The sequence below is a fragment of the Malurus melanocephalus genome, unplaced genomic scaffold, assembly GCF_030028575.1.
Source record: "Malurus melanocephalus ecotype Western Australia unplaced genomic scaffold, MMel_1.1 scaffold_559, whole genome shotgun sequence".
NCBI lineage: Eukaryota > Metazoa > Chordata > Aves > Passeriformes > Maluridae > Malurus > Malurus melanocephalus.
In genome coordinates this window covers 383,292-398,064 of record NW_026623791.1, presented here as the reverse complement: position 1 = coordinate 398,064, position 14,773 = coordinate 383,292, and the positions used below count along the sequence as shown (strand labels likewise).

Here is a 14,773-nt window from a genome sequence, read left to right as displayed (position 1 = left end):
AGGACAGGCCCGAATGAGATGAGGGGACAGTGATGGAGGGGAGACAGGTAGGGCTGGGGTTGGGGGGAGCAGGCAGAGATGGGGAGGGGACAGGCAGGGCTGGGGAGGGGAGACAAGGATGGAGGGAGGGCCTGAAGGGATGGGGCTGGGTTTGGGGAAACAGGGCAGGGCTGAGGAAGGGGAGGCACAAGGCCCATCTCAGACTGTGCTGGAGCAGTTTGGTGGGGCCAGGCCGGGGGCTGGGGCTGTGACCCGGGCTCTGGGGTAGCAGGGGGGCTCAGCCCTGCTGTGCTCCCCCTGACCCCCCCTCTCCTCCCGCAGGGGCAGCCACCTGACAGATGTGAGTACTGGAGGAGCCCGAGGAGCCTGGGCCTGCAGCCATAACGGGGACACCATGGAGGGGACAGGGTGGGCCGGTCACTGGGGAGGGCCTGCTTTGGGCTGGCCCRGTGCCTGGGAGCTGCAGGGCTTTTCAGGGTTGATTAACATCTCGCACCATTAAAAAAAATGAGTTAGCTGCTGTTTTCACATTGGAAAATTTTTCTCCAAGGCCCAGCATGGAGCCCTGGAATCAGTAGGACCTCTGTTGTGAGTTTAGATGAGGTTTTTTTTGCTAAGGGAGGGCTAGCAAGGGTGGGAGGGAACCTTTCCTGCCTGTGGAGGCTGCAGAGTTGCTGGAGCAGAACAATGTGACACTGGCTGGTGTCTGCAYTTCCACTCCTGAGCAGAGGCTGGAGGAGCTGCTGACGCTGCCCTCACTGTGTCAGAGAATGTGACTGAATTAGACCGAAGCAAACCCAAATTCCTGATCGTGCTTTTTGGGATTTCAATTGGGTTTATTTATATCTTTCCCCACAAGTGGCAACTTGTTGTTTCTGTCTCCTCCTGCCCAGATATCGATATGCCGGGATTTGCCCAACATCGAGGTGATCACATTCAGGTGAATGCCAGTCTGCCACCTCTGGAGAGGGCAGGAAAATACCTTTTCATGGGGATGGTTTCTTTCCCTGATGCTGGGGTTGTGTGTTTGAGCTGCCTGGCTCTTCATGCCCCATTTCTCAAGCAGCAGAGATACAGAAATGATTATCCCTCCCTAGCTCCTCTTCAGCTCCTTGAGAAAGTATTCCCTGTTTTGACAAGAGATAAAACCCCTTAGAATTGTTGCTCCTGGAGTTCTATTCCATAGTTTAGACAGGGATCTTGGYCTCTGTATGTGGCCTGTTTGCAAAGTGCTTGGTGAAATATTTCACAGATCTCTCAGAGCTTTTCCTTAATACACCCAACTTTCCCCCATCCTGGGAATCCCATGGAGCCAGTACTGGGGAATTCGAGCCTTTTAGCTTGGGAATCTTACGCTGGTTCTCCTTGGGTGGCTCTGAGGAGCTGCTACAGCAAAGGGGGCGGGTTTGGGGGGAGCAGAGGCTCTTTGTTGCTTTTGAAAGAGTGAGAGCTCTTTCAATTCTTCYCTCTGTTGACAAAGATGAAATGCCACAAGCTGTGGGCTGTCCCTTGCTGTGCTGTGCCGGGGTGAGGCTGTTGTGGAAGGGGAGCTGGGAAGTGCTGTGCTCCGTCCTGGATGGGGCAGCGAGGGCGGGATGGGCTCTGACTGTGTTTCTGCAGTGTGAACGGCATCTCGGACCTGGAGCCGCTGCACCAGTGCCAGAACCTGAGCGAGCTGTACCTGAGGAAGAACAACATCACGAGCCTGGATGAGCTGTTCTACCTGAAGACGCTGCCGCGGCTGCGGGTGCTGTGGCTGGCAGAGAACCCCTGCTGTGGGCCCGACCCCCACCGCTACCGCATGACGGTGCTGCGCAATCTGCCCAGCCTGCAGAAGCTCGACAACCAGGGTGGGCTCTGTTCCCCTGCAAACAGCCTCCCCCAGGCCAGGGCCACCTGGAAACCAGGGACCTCTTGGTTCCTCTCAAAGGCGTCCTTTGATTTTTCATAAAGTCAGGATGTATTAGGGGTTGAGTTAGACCCAGTGCTTCAAAGCTGTTTTCTCCCTTCCTCTTCCTTCTTCCCATCTGCTTCTTCCTCCTTCCCCATCCCTGTCCTCACCCATGTCTGCATCTACCCCTTCCCTTCCCTTCCCTTCCCTTCCCTTCCCTTCCCTTCCCTTCCCTTCCCTTCCCTTCCCTTCCCTTCCCCCTTGCCCATGCTGAGTGCCTCATTATAGCGCATTATAGACAGTACCACTAATTAGTGGTTTTTAGAGCTCTCTCCTTTGCTGTGGCCAAACTAAGGTTCTATAACTGGATCTGCTGCTGTAGAAAAGCTTCTCTGTTTTATTTTTTTTTTCCATCTGGTAGCAGCAGTTCAGTGGCTTTTGGAGCCTTCTTCAGAGATAAGAAATAGCAAARCATGTTTACATCCCTCCCTGACACCCCTTTCACTTTGAGAGGCYGGTGATTGCTTCCAGAATTTTGGTTTCACTTCAGGAGAAGGGTGATAGCAAAATGCCAGACATTTTTCGGACCAAGCCCCTGGGGTTTGGGTTTGTGCAGCAGCTGTGGCTGCCCAGTTAGAGCTGCCGTCCCCCTGGGCTGCTGCAGTACATAGCAACAAGSTTTTGTTGTGGCCTTGGCAGCTGTGACGGAGGAAGAGCTGTCGCAGGCCCTGGTGGATGGCGTGGAGATCACRGCCCCGCCGGCGCGGAGGAACGTGGAGAACGGCTGGTCCGAGAGCACCGCGTCCAGCGCTGCCGGATCCACCACGGAGCCCGAGAGCGAGCTGCTCAGCTGCAGCCTGGACGAGACCAAGTGAGGCCTGGGGAGCTGCCAGCATTCCTGGGCTCAACTCGTGGGTAGYAGGAAAGGATCCTGGTATTCCAAAGGGCCAGGCCGGCAGCCGGTGCAGCTCCTGTTGTTCAATGACTGCGGTGGAGCTGTGCTGGTTCAGTGGCACTGGTGGGGCTGGTTCTGTGTCTGCCAAACAGGCTCTGCTCTGGGGGGAGCTCATCAGCTGCATGTGCAGGCAGGGCTGGATCCTCTCTTATCTGGAAGCTGCAGTCCATTCCTGGAGTCCTCCAGYTGGATACTCCTTGCATGGTTGCCCAAGATGAGGAAGGACTGGCCTGTCAGAGGAAGATTCTCCCAGCAGGTCATGGTAACATTTGCTTTTCCTCCTTGTTTTTTAGCAAAACTCAGGAGGAGCTTGATATGAAGCTTGTTCCCAGGGAWAAATACTCCTTCTCCCCTCAAGAGACAGACTGCAGCCACAAGAAGAGAGTGAGTATATTTTAAAAAACAAACTGCTTTTCCTTGTGTGTGGGGATGAACCCCAGCACTGGAGAAGGATGTGAAGAACCTGGGATGTGCCCAGAGGAGGGGAACAGAGCTGATGCCAGGGCTGTAAGAAATGTCCAGGAGCRGCTGAGGGCTCTGGRTTTGTCTGATTTGGAGAGAAAGAGGCTGAGGAGTGACCTCATCCCCCTCTGCAGCTTCCTGGGGAGGGGATGTGTGGAGGGAGGTGCTGAGCTCTTCTCCCTGGGATCCAGTGATAGGAGACATGGGAATGGTTCAAAACTGTGCCAGGGGAGGCCCAGACTGGATGTTAGGAAGAGGAGGCTCAAACCATGGGAAGGGGCTGCTGAACAGGAAGCTTACATGGTTTCTCAGCCCCCTCTGTCAYGTAGCCTTGGATGAACCTGTATTTTGGTGGTTCAGCTGGGAATTGCTGAGTGCTGGACTCAGTGCTGTTGCATCAATCAGCAGAACAGGATCTAACCCACACKGCCTCACTCTGCATTAGCTGCCTAGAGCAGCACCACGAGCTCTGACCATTAAAGAAGGGGGAAATGGCCCCACATTGCCTTTGGAGAGGTTCAGGTTGGATGATGGGTGTAAGACTCTCCTAGAAGGACAGTTATTTAGGCTGTCAAATCTCTGGAGTTTTTCAAGGCACTGTTTGACAGAGCCACAGCCCGGTGTTGGCAGTGCTCCTGTGGCGGTGGCAGGGCTGGACTGGGGACCTTTAAGGGTCCTGTCCAGTGATTCCACCAACTCTCCTCATTCCTCAGAGCAGAGGGCTCCTGTCCTTTTGCATCCTACCCACGCTGGASAGTGAGGGCGGCCGCTCCTGAATGTGCCTGTGTGTAGAGARGCYRGGCTGGAGCATGGCTGGGAGCCAGAGTCCGTGGGGAGCGGATGGGTTTGTCCTGCATTCCAGCCCTGTCACGTGCCACATGCAGCCTCAGCCTGTGTTTGCCCCGAGGGCTCAGCTCTTAGTCCTGCTCCCATGGCTGCAGGTGGCTGTTCCCAACTGCTGCCAGTGGTAGTGGTGGTGGAGGAGGTGGAGTTCCTAGAAAGAGCAGGGGAAATCCAATGTCCTGGTCCCGGCTGGCTGGTACAAAGCACTGTCTGCCCTATCCYGACAGAACAACGTCCTGAATGCCATCCTGCTCCTCATGAAGGAACTGGACGTGGAGGGGCTGGAGATCATCCAGCAGACGGTGACGAGGAGGCTGCAGGCCTTCCAGAAGAAGGAGCTGCAGGAGGAGTGACAGCGCCCATCCCTGTTCCAGCCTTCCTGGAGCCCCAGCCCCATGGCGCTGTCCTGCCCCTACAGCTCTGGCTGCAGCCAAAGCCCTGCTCTGCTTCCCGTACCAGGGGCTGGGCTGGGATGCTTCTTCTCTGGGGATTTGCTGTGTGTGCAGCAGGCTCTGTCACTGTTTGGATCCTGCTGGGGCTCCTGGATGGGAGCTGCAGGCAGAGCAACAAAGCACAAGGGAGCAGGGCTGCAGCCAGAGGTGCTGTGTGATCCAAGGGGGAGCAGAGCTACTGAGGGCTGGGAAGGTCTCCAATCCTCAGCCAGCCTGGRGGTGCACAGCACTTCTGAGGGCAGTTTGTACCACAGAGATTTGGTTTGGTGACAGGGAGACATTGCCTGAGATGGTCACCARCAACTGTCTGGTGCAGGTTGTGAAGGTCAATGTCCAGTTWYTAATTTATTTTCCAGCTCCTGGCTGACTTCCTCAGGTCCATGCTGGCGCACACAGCGCCTGCTGTGATGGTCAGGCAGCCCAAAGGAAAGCTCAGAGCAGCYCAGAGGAAAGCTGGGAGCAGCYTRGGTGAACCAGAAATGACTCCCACATCCTGAATGCTCAGCTGTCCTCTCACCCCAACATTCCTTGCAGGCATTGAAGCAGCTTAAGGAAACATCCCAGTTAAAAGGCCCTGAGAGTTTCTGCCTGCTTTGCACAGCCATCAGGGGTGGGTGTTGCTCTTTAATTGATAAAACTGCATTTACCAAGTTTTATAGAGCTGTTAAATACAAACTCAACTGTTGTGACATACCAAATAAACCCAATTATCCCTCAAGGCCGTGTAAGTGRTGGCTGGAGTTCAGCAAAGGCCTGGCTGGGGGCACTGCTCCATTACCTCTGGTTCAGGGAGTGCTTTGTGAGCCCTGTGGAGCAGGAGGAGGGCTGCGAGCCCACGCCTTCCCGCTTCACTGCACTGCTCAGACTGTGAGCCTGCTCCCAGTAAGGCTCTGCAGGGACACTGGGCTCTCTGGAGCAACCACAGCAAGGGCAGGGAGCAAAARTGGCAGTGGGGAAGGCTCAGTGCAGAGCCACCTGGGTGGGATGATGGCTCCGAGACATGGAACATGAGCCCTCCATGGCGATGTGGCCTTTCCAGGGCCCCCCTCTCTGTGCAGTCCAGGCTGTTCTGCTGGGGAGGAAGGCTCCTCAGGGATGGTGACAGCTCTATCTCCACAAGCCTGTTTGCTTGACCTTGTGGGGAAGGGACACAGTCTGACCCTCGTCACTCCGGGGGAGATTGGCTGATGCCTTTAACTCCTCGAATGACCTTCGTTCTTGCCTTCTGTGTTAAACCCAGCTGCAGTTATGTGATTTATGATGTCCCAGACTTCCCTTGACAGCCAGGGCCTGGGAGACTCACCCTGCTGAGGGCGAGTCTTCTCCCAGGCTCCTGGCCTGTCCATGTCAGGGAACATGGGAGCTGTTGTTGGGGTAAACTGTACCCCCAGCTTTTCTGAAATGTGAGTGATCAAAGGAAATGTCCATCAGGACTTGGTCATGGGGCTGATGGAGCAATCGCCGTGCCCTTGAGGCCGCTCTGACACAATTTCTGAAGAAGCTGGGCCGCTCGTTGCCTACGTGACGTGTTTGTCATCCTTGGCTGCTGCTGGTGCTGCCCTCGGAGCTCTCAAGTGCTCCTTGCAGCATCCCAGCAAACCCCGGCGGGAGCCTGGTGCCTCCAGAGCCCTGGCAGCCTGCCTTCTGCTGCAGGATGCTCCTGGAGTTCTGCTCTGCCCTCTTTTCAGGGTGGGCTGGATGTGCCGGGAAGCCTGGGAGCCCAGTCACGTCCGCTCTGCTCATCCTGGGAATGCAGTGGCCGTGCCTGTCCATCTTCCCCYAGGAATTTGGGCCTGCAGGTGTTTTTTTTTTGTAGAAATGAGGCGTGAGGGCTGCAGCGACTCCTGTCCCTCAGTGTGCAGCTGGTTTGAGCCCRGGGACACCCCTGTCCCCATTCACACCCTAAACCGGGCTGCTGCAGGGCTGTGCTGCCGACARATTTTCCGTGTGACCTGCTCTCACCCTGCCCTGCCTCAGCCGGGAATATTGAGYGGTGAATGCAGATGAGTCCCAGCGGTGGAAAATGCCAGGGGCTGTGCAGATCCACTTCAAACCATCCTCAGGGACTCTGAGAGGCCMACAGCGGAGCAGGTGTGAGGTCCATGGCAAAAGGAAGGAGCGGGCTGGGGCTCCCCCAAAGTGGGGTAGCACATGGGGTACTGGAGGAGCCCATGTCCCACCCAGGAGATGCAGCTCCAGGAGAAGCCAGGTGTCAGCCTGGGGTCCCCAGGGCAGCCACTCATTCAGGAGCAGCAAGGCTGCCTCCATCAGCAAGGTCAGCTGCATCGTGTGTCCAGCTCTGGCAGGGAAGGGGCAGTAATTACCATCTTCTTCCAGAGCCTAAAATATGTTTAGCTGGGGGAAAAGCATAGAAATCATGGAATCATGGAATGGTTTTGAGTGGGAAGGACATGGGCAGGGACAGCTTGCACTRTCCCAGGTTGCTCCAAGCTCCAATGTCCAGCCTGGCCTTGGACACTGCCAGGGATCCAGGGGCAGCCACAGCTTYTCTGGGCACCCTGTGCCAGGGCCTCACCACCCTCCCAGGGAACAATTCCCTCCCAATATCCCATCTAACCCTGCGGCAATGGAAGCCATTCCCCCTTGGTCTGTCACTCCAGGCCCTTGTCCAAAGTCCTTCTCCAACTTCCTTGTTGGCTCCTTCAGGCCCTGCAAGGTCACACTGAGGTCACCCTAAAGCTTCTCCTCTCCAGGTGAACAATCCCAGCTCTCCCAGCCTTCCCTCCCAGCAGAGCTGCTCCATCCCTCTGCCCATCCTGGAGCCTCCTCTGGGCTCTCTGCAGCAGCTCCAGCTCCTCCCTGTGCTGGGCCCCAGGGCTGGGGCAGCTCTGCATGTGGGGTCTCACCTGAGCACAGGGGCACAATCCCAATCCCTTTCCTGCTGCCCACACCGGGCTCAGCCCGGCACAGGGAGGGGTTTCTGGGATGGGGCATGGCCAGCCCTCACCACCAGCACCCCAAACCCTTCTCCAGGGGCTGCTCCATCTGCTCATCCCCAGCCTGGATCGATCCCAGGGGCTGTCCCAACCCAGGGGCAGCACCAACACTTGGTGGAATTGAACCTCATGAGATTTCCATGGGGAATTCATTCTGGAGCATGGCCCTGTCCTTCAGGAGTGTCACTGCACCCTCAGTCCTGTCCCCTGCACACCTGCTGAGGGTGCCCCGATCCCTCTGGGTGTCACTGATGTGGATATTGGACATCACTGGTCCCAGTATGAGCCCTGGGACACCACTGGTCAGTGATGGCCACCAGGACTCTGAGCCACTGACCCTCTGCATATGCCCATCCAGCCAATTCCTTGTCCATCCATGGAATCCATCTCTGTCCAATGCAGAGAGAAGGATGTTGGGTGGGACGGTGTCCAGGCTGTACAGAAATGCAGATAAATGACACCCATTACCCTTCCTCTGTCCACTGGTGGGGTCACTCCGTCAGAGAAGGCCAGGGGGCAAATCAGGGGAACTTTCACTTGGGGMCAACTCCATGGGGAGGATAAAAGAACGTCTGACCCCAAAGCCTGTGATGTATCCTGGTGCTGGCGCTGTTGTGGAGGCTGGAGCCGTCAGCCTACAGCCCCAGGAGGGAAGTGGCCTGGGAAAGGGGCTCCCTTTTTCTGTCTGGCACAGCTTGAGTGYGCTGAGCTCAGCCCGGCCCGCACASTTGGCCGGCGCCCTGAGAAACTGCCTCACTCACAAGCACAGCACCACCCTAAAGCACTCTGGGGCTTCCCTCCAAGGTGGGAACACAGTGATTTTCCTCTGCAATTGTGAAGCCTTCCACAATTCCCAGWTGTGAAAGGATGCTGACCTTGCACCCACGGTGACCTGCTCAGGGAGGGGAAGCCGCCTGCGGTCCCACTCTCCCAGGCACTGAGGATCCACAAAACCAGGAAACCCCTCGGCCCAGCATTTAACCCGGCCTGGGAAAACCATCAGGTTCTGCTTTCCCCGCTCCCGCCCCCGTCCCGCCGCCCTTCCCCCCGCAATGACCACTCCAGGAGGCAGCTCTGGCTCCTGCCGCCGCCCTTCCCCCCGCAATGACCACTCCAGGAGGCAGCTCTGGCTCCAGCAGGTTTTATCTCTACGGAGAGGAGCAGCACCACGGGCGGTGCGGGGTCGGGGGCACCCGGGGAGCAGCGGGCACGTGAAGGACACGACGCGGTGACGGTCGCAGCCAAGCGTCATGCAAGGGACGAGGAGCTCGCCAGGACCCCCGTGCTCAGCCCTCGAGACCCCCATGGGGGATGGAGCTTCACTGGGGCTCAGGGGCAGCCTGAAGCCCCCGGACCAGCTCCGACCCGCTCTGGGATGGCTCTGCATCCTCCTYGCTCCCCTCCTGCACACGGGGCAGGCGTCTACAAGCAGCAGCAGTTGGCTCAGGCGGTCAAGCCGCTAAGTAAGGACTCAAAATACCCCATCATTAAATAATAATAAACTATTAAGGGARGATTAAGGGTCTGGGCTGCACGGCTCAGCTCAAGCAACTCTTCTGCATCCGCACAGGGACCAGAGCCCACAGCAGTGATTCGGGGCAGGATTGTGCYGTTCTGGGAGCCAGCACCAGGCTCTGCCTGCTGTGAGGGGTCGATGGCAAAGCTACAGGGCTACTGAGAACAATGGGGGACACGGTGCTCCCCCAGCAGCACGTGGGCACGGAGAGGACACGGCGGGGGCTACGGGTCAGGCCGGTGRCACTAGAAGCCCTTCTCGATGCTGAGGGTGCGGCGGGTGACGTGCTCCATCTGGCCCGAGATGTACTCGGTCAGGCTGATCTGGTAGTTGGCGAGCATCTTCAGCATCAGCCGCAGGTTCAGCCACCACTGCTCCTGGGGCAGCCTGTGCCTGTGCAGGGGACATGGCTTGAGAGGGGATGCGCCAGAAGGATCCCCCCAGGAGCCGGGGAGCCACCGGGGCAYGAGGACTTACTCAAAATCTGTGACCTTCTTGAGCTCCGTCACGGGGCTGAAGGCCACCACCTTCTTCCGCAGCCCGATGACGCAGGCCGTGTCTCCAGAGTTGGCAAACACACGCCCTGGGATAGGGACATTGCTGACCTTGGCCCCCTGGCCCCCAGCCTCCCCCGCCCTCCGTGGGACCCCCAGCCCTCGGCTCACCCTTGCTGTAGACTTGCTGCAGCTTCTCTGACATCCACAGCACCGCCTTCACTCCCAGCTTGGTGCCGTAGTTCCGGTCAAAGGGGGTCGGGGCTCCCCCCTGGGGACAAAGAAATGGGGATGTCAGGCCTGCCCAGCTCTCAGGGCYGGCGTGGCCATGTCACCCTGTCCCCTGTACCTGCTGGAGGTGGCCCAGCACRTTGATCCTGCAGTCAAAGATGCCTTTGCCCTCGGAGGAGTAGAGGTTGTAGAGGAACTCGGTGGTGTAGTGCTCGTGGCACTTCTCATTGCTGGGGGGCAGAGGGAAGGGCTTGGGGGGCTGCCCCTTCCTCTGGCACCYCCAGGGGCTCCCSCTTKGTTTYCCACAMCACCTTTTTAGTTYTYCCTRAGGCCCAGAGCCCCAGGAGGATSCTGGGGATGGCAGCAGAAGCATCCAGCCTCCCCACGGCCGAGCGCGTGCCCACCGTGTCAAACCTCACAGTGCCCAGGGAGCCTCTCTGGCCACGGCAAGGGCTCGGCTCYGGCCTCGCTCCCTGCCACGGGGCTGGGGCTTGCAGTGACTGTCCCCAAGGGCCCCCAACTCACCGCAGCACCAGCCCTCTCTGRATATCCGTCTTCATTTTGTCAGTCAAGTGCTCCACGTTGGCCTGCAAGGTGAACACTGGGATGCTGGCAGCCGTCCTGCAGCCCTCCCATCCTGCCATCCACCCACTTCTCAGGGCTCAGCCATGCTCTGGAGCCCTCCTTTCCCCAGTTTTCCTTCTCATTTCAGCCAGAGAGCCGCTCCTGCCCTGCTCACCTTCAAGTCATGGATGGTGAAGGGGTCTTCGTAGACGTAGGCGGCGTCGGCGCCCACGGCGATCCCAGTGACCGTGGACAGGTAGCCACAGTAGCCCCCCATGGTCTCCACGATGAACACGCGGCGCTTGGTGCCCGARGCYGACTGCTTGATGCGGTCRCAGCTCTGCACCCGAACAAGGTGGGGTCACAGCGGGGAGAGGCCCCTTTGCTTCCCCAGCACAGCACATCGGCCACTCCAAGTGACCACCAAAGCACGTGGCCAGAGCAGGGCAGCCCCGTGCGCGTCCCTCACCTCCATGGCGGCGTTGACGGCCGTGTCGGAGCCCAGGCTGAAGTCRGTGCCGGGCACGTTGTTGCTGATAGTGGCAGGGATGACGCACATGACAATGCAGAGCTCCTCGTACTGCCCGCGCGCCTCCACCAGCTGCAGCACCCCCTCGTACGCCTGCGAGCAGCCCAGGCATYGGGATCAGKATCAGGATTGGGATCGGGATTGGGATCACATCCCAAAGATTCCTTTGGGTTGTCCACAGTCTGCCCCAGCCCCAAGTAAACCCAGGGTCCTGCCGCACCTCGAAGCCGCCGATGACCAGCAGCCCCTGGATGTTGAATTTGCGCACGTTCTCCACGATCTTCTCCATGCAGGTCTTGGGCAGTGTCCTGCGACGGGGAACGGGGACAGACGGTGAGGTGAGGATGGTGGGGTGAGGATGGTGGGGTGAAGGTAGTGGGATGAGGGTGGTGGGATGAATATAGTGGGGTGAGGATGGTGGGATGAAGACAGTGGGGTGGGCACACCCCCTCCCCTACACCCCCATCCCCATGGCCACACTCACCTCTTGGTGCCCAGCATGGAGCCGCCGCGGCCCAGCCATCCCGCCACGTCATGCCAGCCCACCTCACGCACCTGTGGGCACCGGTGCCGGGTTAGGGGTGGGAAGAGGACCCCCAGTACCCCTCTCCAAGCCCAGCCCCATCCCCTGGGACACCCCAGGCTTGCTGTCCCCCTTACCTGCCCCTTGGCCAGGCCCTCGAAGCCATCGTTCACCACATAGATGGTGTGTCCCTGGCAGATGCCGATGCGCACAGCTGAGCGCACGGCAGCGTTCATGCCGGCAGCTGGTGCGCCCACGTTCAGGATGGCCATGCTGAAGGGGCTCTGTGGGGACAGGGATGGGGACAGCACATCCCTCTGTGTCCCTAGGGTGGGGATGACGTCCCCTGCTGCTCCCCGTCACCTCTCACCTTCTCCTGAGCTGGTTTCTGGTGCGCCAGCAGTTTGTAGATGTTCCAGTTGTTCTCAAAGCTCCTGCAAGGACACAGTGACATGTCTGGCAGAAGGGGGAGTCTCCCCAGTGCCCCTGGGGTGTAACTGGAGACACTTCAGGCTGCAGGAGCCAATGGTTTCCCTACAAAGAGAAGACCCATCCAAGAGGGATGTCCACCCCAATCCCGATCCCTGTTCCTCACCTGCCACGGAGCTGGATKGCCTCCTCAAACCTCTTCTCATCCATGGCCTTCTGCACATCCTTTGTCTTGGGCCGGGGGAAAGAAGCAGCACTGTGACACCCCAGCTGGCAGGGACAGGAGTGCGATCCCCCGCCCCGAATTCCCAGTACTCACCACCTGGACGCACTCCATGAGCGGCAGCCGCACCGACTGGTTCCCGGAGAGGCTGACCACACAAGCTGGGGTGTCCGGTGTGGCCTCCAGCAGTGCCATCACCGCCTCCATTCCCATCTTGCTGCTCTGCAAAGGGACGGGGGCACCTGTGACACCGGGACCACCAGTGCCAGCTGGGTGGAATGCMCAGGGATGCTCCCACAGGCTTGGGAACTGTGTGGCTGCAGATTCACTGCTGGAAAGCTGATGGTTTCATTTAAAAATACATGAAATTTGGAGCAAACGAGGAGAAACGGGTGCAGAGCATAGGGGGGCCGAACCCACCCCAGCCTCATCCTGGCTGCCAAATCCTTCCCACTGGGCAGAGGGAGGGCAGGAGCAGGGATCCTCCTCTCTGTATCCCGCCCAGACCTACCAGCACGCGGTCAAAGGCGGACGGGGTCCCTCCGCGCTGCACGTGGCCGAGGACGGTCACCCGCGTGTCGAAGCCCAGGCGCTGCACCACCAGCTGCAGGGAACAGGGGCCATCAGAGGGGCTYGGTGACCCGAGCCACCCCTGGGGTGGTGCCAGGGCAGTCACTCACATCCTTGACGTAGTTGGAGGAGATGGGTTTGCCGCTGCGGTCGATGGCACCCTCAGCGATGATGATGATGTTGAGCCGCGAGCCCCGGCTGCGTGTCTGGCACGAGGGGAGGATGAATGGCTCAGCCAGAGATCGGCCACGGTTCAGCCACAGCTCGGCCACAGTTTGGCCACAGCTCGGCCACAGCTCGCCGCGGGCCACGTGTGGCGCCCTCCCCTCCCTGCCGCCCCGGGGGTGGCTCAGGTCAGCGAGCCCCCGAGCCAGCGCTGCCCCTGGCACGCGAGGGCTGGATTTGCGCTCGGCTGAGTGCCCCGGCTCACGGGGACAATGGCCGCGGCTCCCGAAGCTTCGCGGGGCTGGGCACCGGCCGAGGGCTCAGCCTGGGGACTCCCGGAGGGGAACAGGGGATGGGGCCRTGGGAACACCCCCTCACCTCCCCAAGCCTCTCGCACATGAGGTCCTCCCAGCCATCCTCCGGAGGYGATTCGGGAATGAAGAGCCAGTCGGCGCCCGAGGCCAAGCCAGACACCAGTGCCAGGTACCTGGGGGGACATGGCGGTGGCAGTGCCAGGCCCGAAACGTGGCCCCCTGTCCCACCCATGGGCTTCCCCACCCACGGGGAGCTTACCCGCAGTGCCGACCCATCACCTCCAGCACGAATGTCCGCTGGTGGCTGCAAGGACATGGCAGGGAGAGAAGGAGGTGGGTGTGATGTCCAGGGCAGTGCAGCCCCCAGCCCCCCGCCCTGCCCATTCACCTCTGCGCCGTGGTGGTGATGGCGTCGATGACCTCCATGATGCGGTGCAGCGCCGAGTCGGTGCCGATGGTCATGTCGGTGCCGCAGAAGTCGTTGTCGATGGAGCCCACCAGCCCCACGATGTTCAGGCGGCAGTTYTCCCGCGCCACCTGCTCGCTGATCTGCCCTGGGGGGACACGGCCACCACACCGGTTACTTCAGAGTGCTCACATCCCCACCATCACAGAGCCCAGCCCTCRCCAGGGTCAATCCCAGGGTGACCCTCTGGACTTTGAACGCCTCCACCTGCCCATGTGAGGGCTGGCAGGGGGCTGACCCACCGTCTCGGACCAGCTCGTCCAGCAGCCCAGCCCACTCGGAGCGGAAGATGTCGGCACCGGTGAGGCTGCCGTCGCCGCCGATGACGCACAGGTTGGTGATGCCGTGCTCCACCAGGTTGCGGGCRGCGCGGAGCCGGCCGGCGCGCGTGGTGAAGGCCTTGCAGCGGGCGCTGCCGATCACCGTCCCGCCCTGGGGACAGAACGGGATGCGTGGCTTGTCACGCGTGTTTGGGGGGCCGGGATGTGGGGGTCCCGTGGCCCCACGGTGATCCTCACCAGYTGGATGATGTTGGAGACGCTGAGCCAGTTGGCCTGTTTGATGTTGTCACCCCCCTCCACCAGCCCCTCGTAGCCCTGCGGAGAAGCGGAGGGTGGAGGTGAGGGGTCCCCCGGCGCAGGGGGGTGGATCCCCCCAAGCCTGGTGGGGAGCAGGGGGGACCCCGACCTCATAGATGAGGAAGACCTTGGCTCCCACGTATATCCCCATGCGGGTGACGGCGCGGACGGCAGCGTTCATGCCTGGAAAGGTGATGCGAGGTTTGGAGCATTCCCATGGGATCCTGCGCCCCACAGGGGATGGGATCCCACAGGTGACCCCGAGGTGTCTCCTCGGCCGGGGGAACCCCGTGGGACCCGGCGCCACACAGGGAACGGGATCCTATAGGTGACCCTGAGGTGTCCCCTGGAGTGGGCGGGGAGCCACGTGGGCTGAGACCGGGCAAACTCAGCGCACGGCCGGCCCGCRGGTGAGAAACTGCCCGGGAGCGAGTTCCTTATCCCGGGGCGGGGGAGAGACGGGGACCGACACACCCCCGCCGTGGGGCTCCCCCCGTGGGCCCCCACCCTCCCACGGAAGGTGACGGGGGCGGCGCGGCGCCGCGGGTGGGGGGCACACGGGAGGGGGGTCCCGGTCCGCCCGGCCGGGGAGGAGCGCGGGCCGCGGGCTC

General features: G+C 60.2%; 2 protein-coding genes across 2 annotated transcripts in view; one reads left to right on the top strand and one right to left on the bottom strand.

The window, feature by feature from the left end:
• The window catches only part of CFAP410 (cilia and flagella associated protein 410), a 6,362-nt gene extending 1,041 nt beyond the window's left edge, over nucleotides 1-5,321 (top strand). The window contains exons 2-7 of the mRNA XM_057382247.1: nucleotides 322-340; nucleotides 894-940; nucleotides 1,621-1,850; nucleotides 2,591-2,762; nucleotides 3,140-3,230; nucleotides 4,379-5,321. Coding sequence (XP_057238230.1) covers nucleotides 322-340; nucleotides 894-940; nucleotides 1,621-1,850; nucleotides 2,591-2,762; nucleotides 3,140-3,230; nucleotides 4,379-4,504 — 685 coding nt within the window. The 3' untranslated portion in view covers nucleotides 4,505-5,321. The remainder of the gene's footprint in view (nucleotides 1-321; nucleotides 341-893; nucleotides 941-1,620; nucleotides 1,851-2,590; nucleotides 2,763-3,139; nucleotides 3,231-4,378) is intronic.
• Nucleotides 5,322-8,685: 3,364 nt separating this feature from the next.
• Nucleotides 8,686-14,389, bottom strand: PFKL (phosphofructokinase, liver type). The gene is given in 20 exon segments (XM_057382253.1): nucleotides 8,686-9,469; nucleotides 9,554-9,659; nucleotides 9,742-9,841; nucleotides 9,920-10,031; nucleotides 10,327-10,388; nucleotides 10,541-10,987; nucleotides 11,115-11,202; nucleotides 11,379-11,449; nucleotides 11,555-11,701; nucleotides 11,788-11,851; nucleotides 12,013-12,077; nucleotides 12,166-12,291; nucleotides 12,581-12,673; nucleotides 12,750-12,845; nucleotides 13,183-13,291; nucleotides 13,378-13,422; nucleotides 13,507-13,672; nucleotides 13,827-14,016; nucleotides 14,103-14,180; nucleotides 14,272-14,389. Coding segments are annotated over 20 exon segments (2,385 nt in total). The 5' UTR covers nucleotides 14,344-14,389; the 3' UTR covers nucleotides 8,686-9,321.
• Between the last annotated feature and the right edge of the window lie 384 nt (nucleotides 14,390-14,773).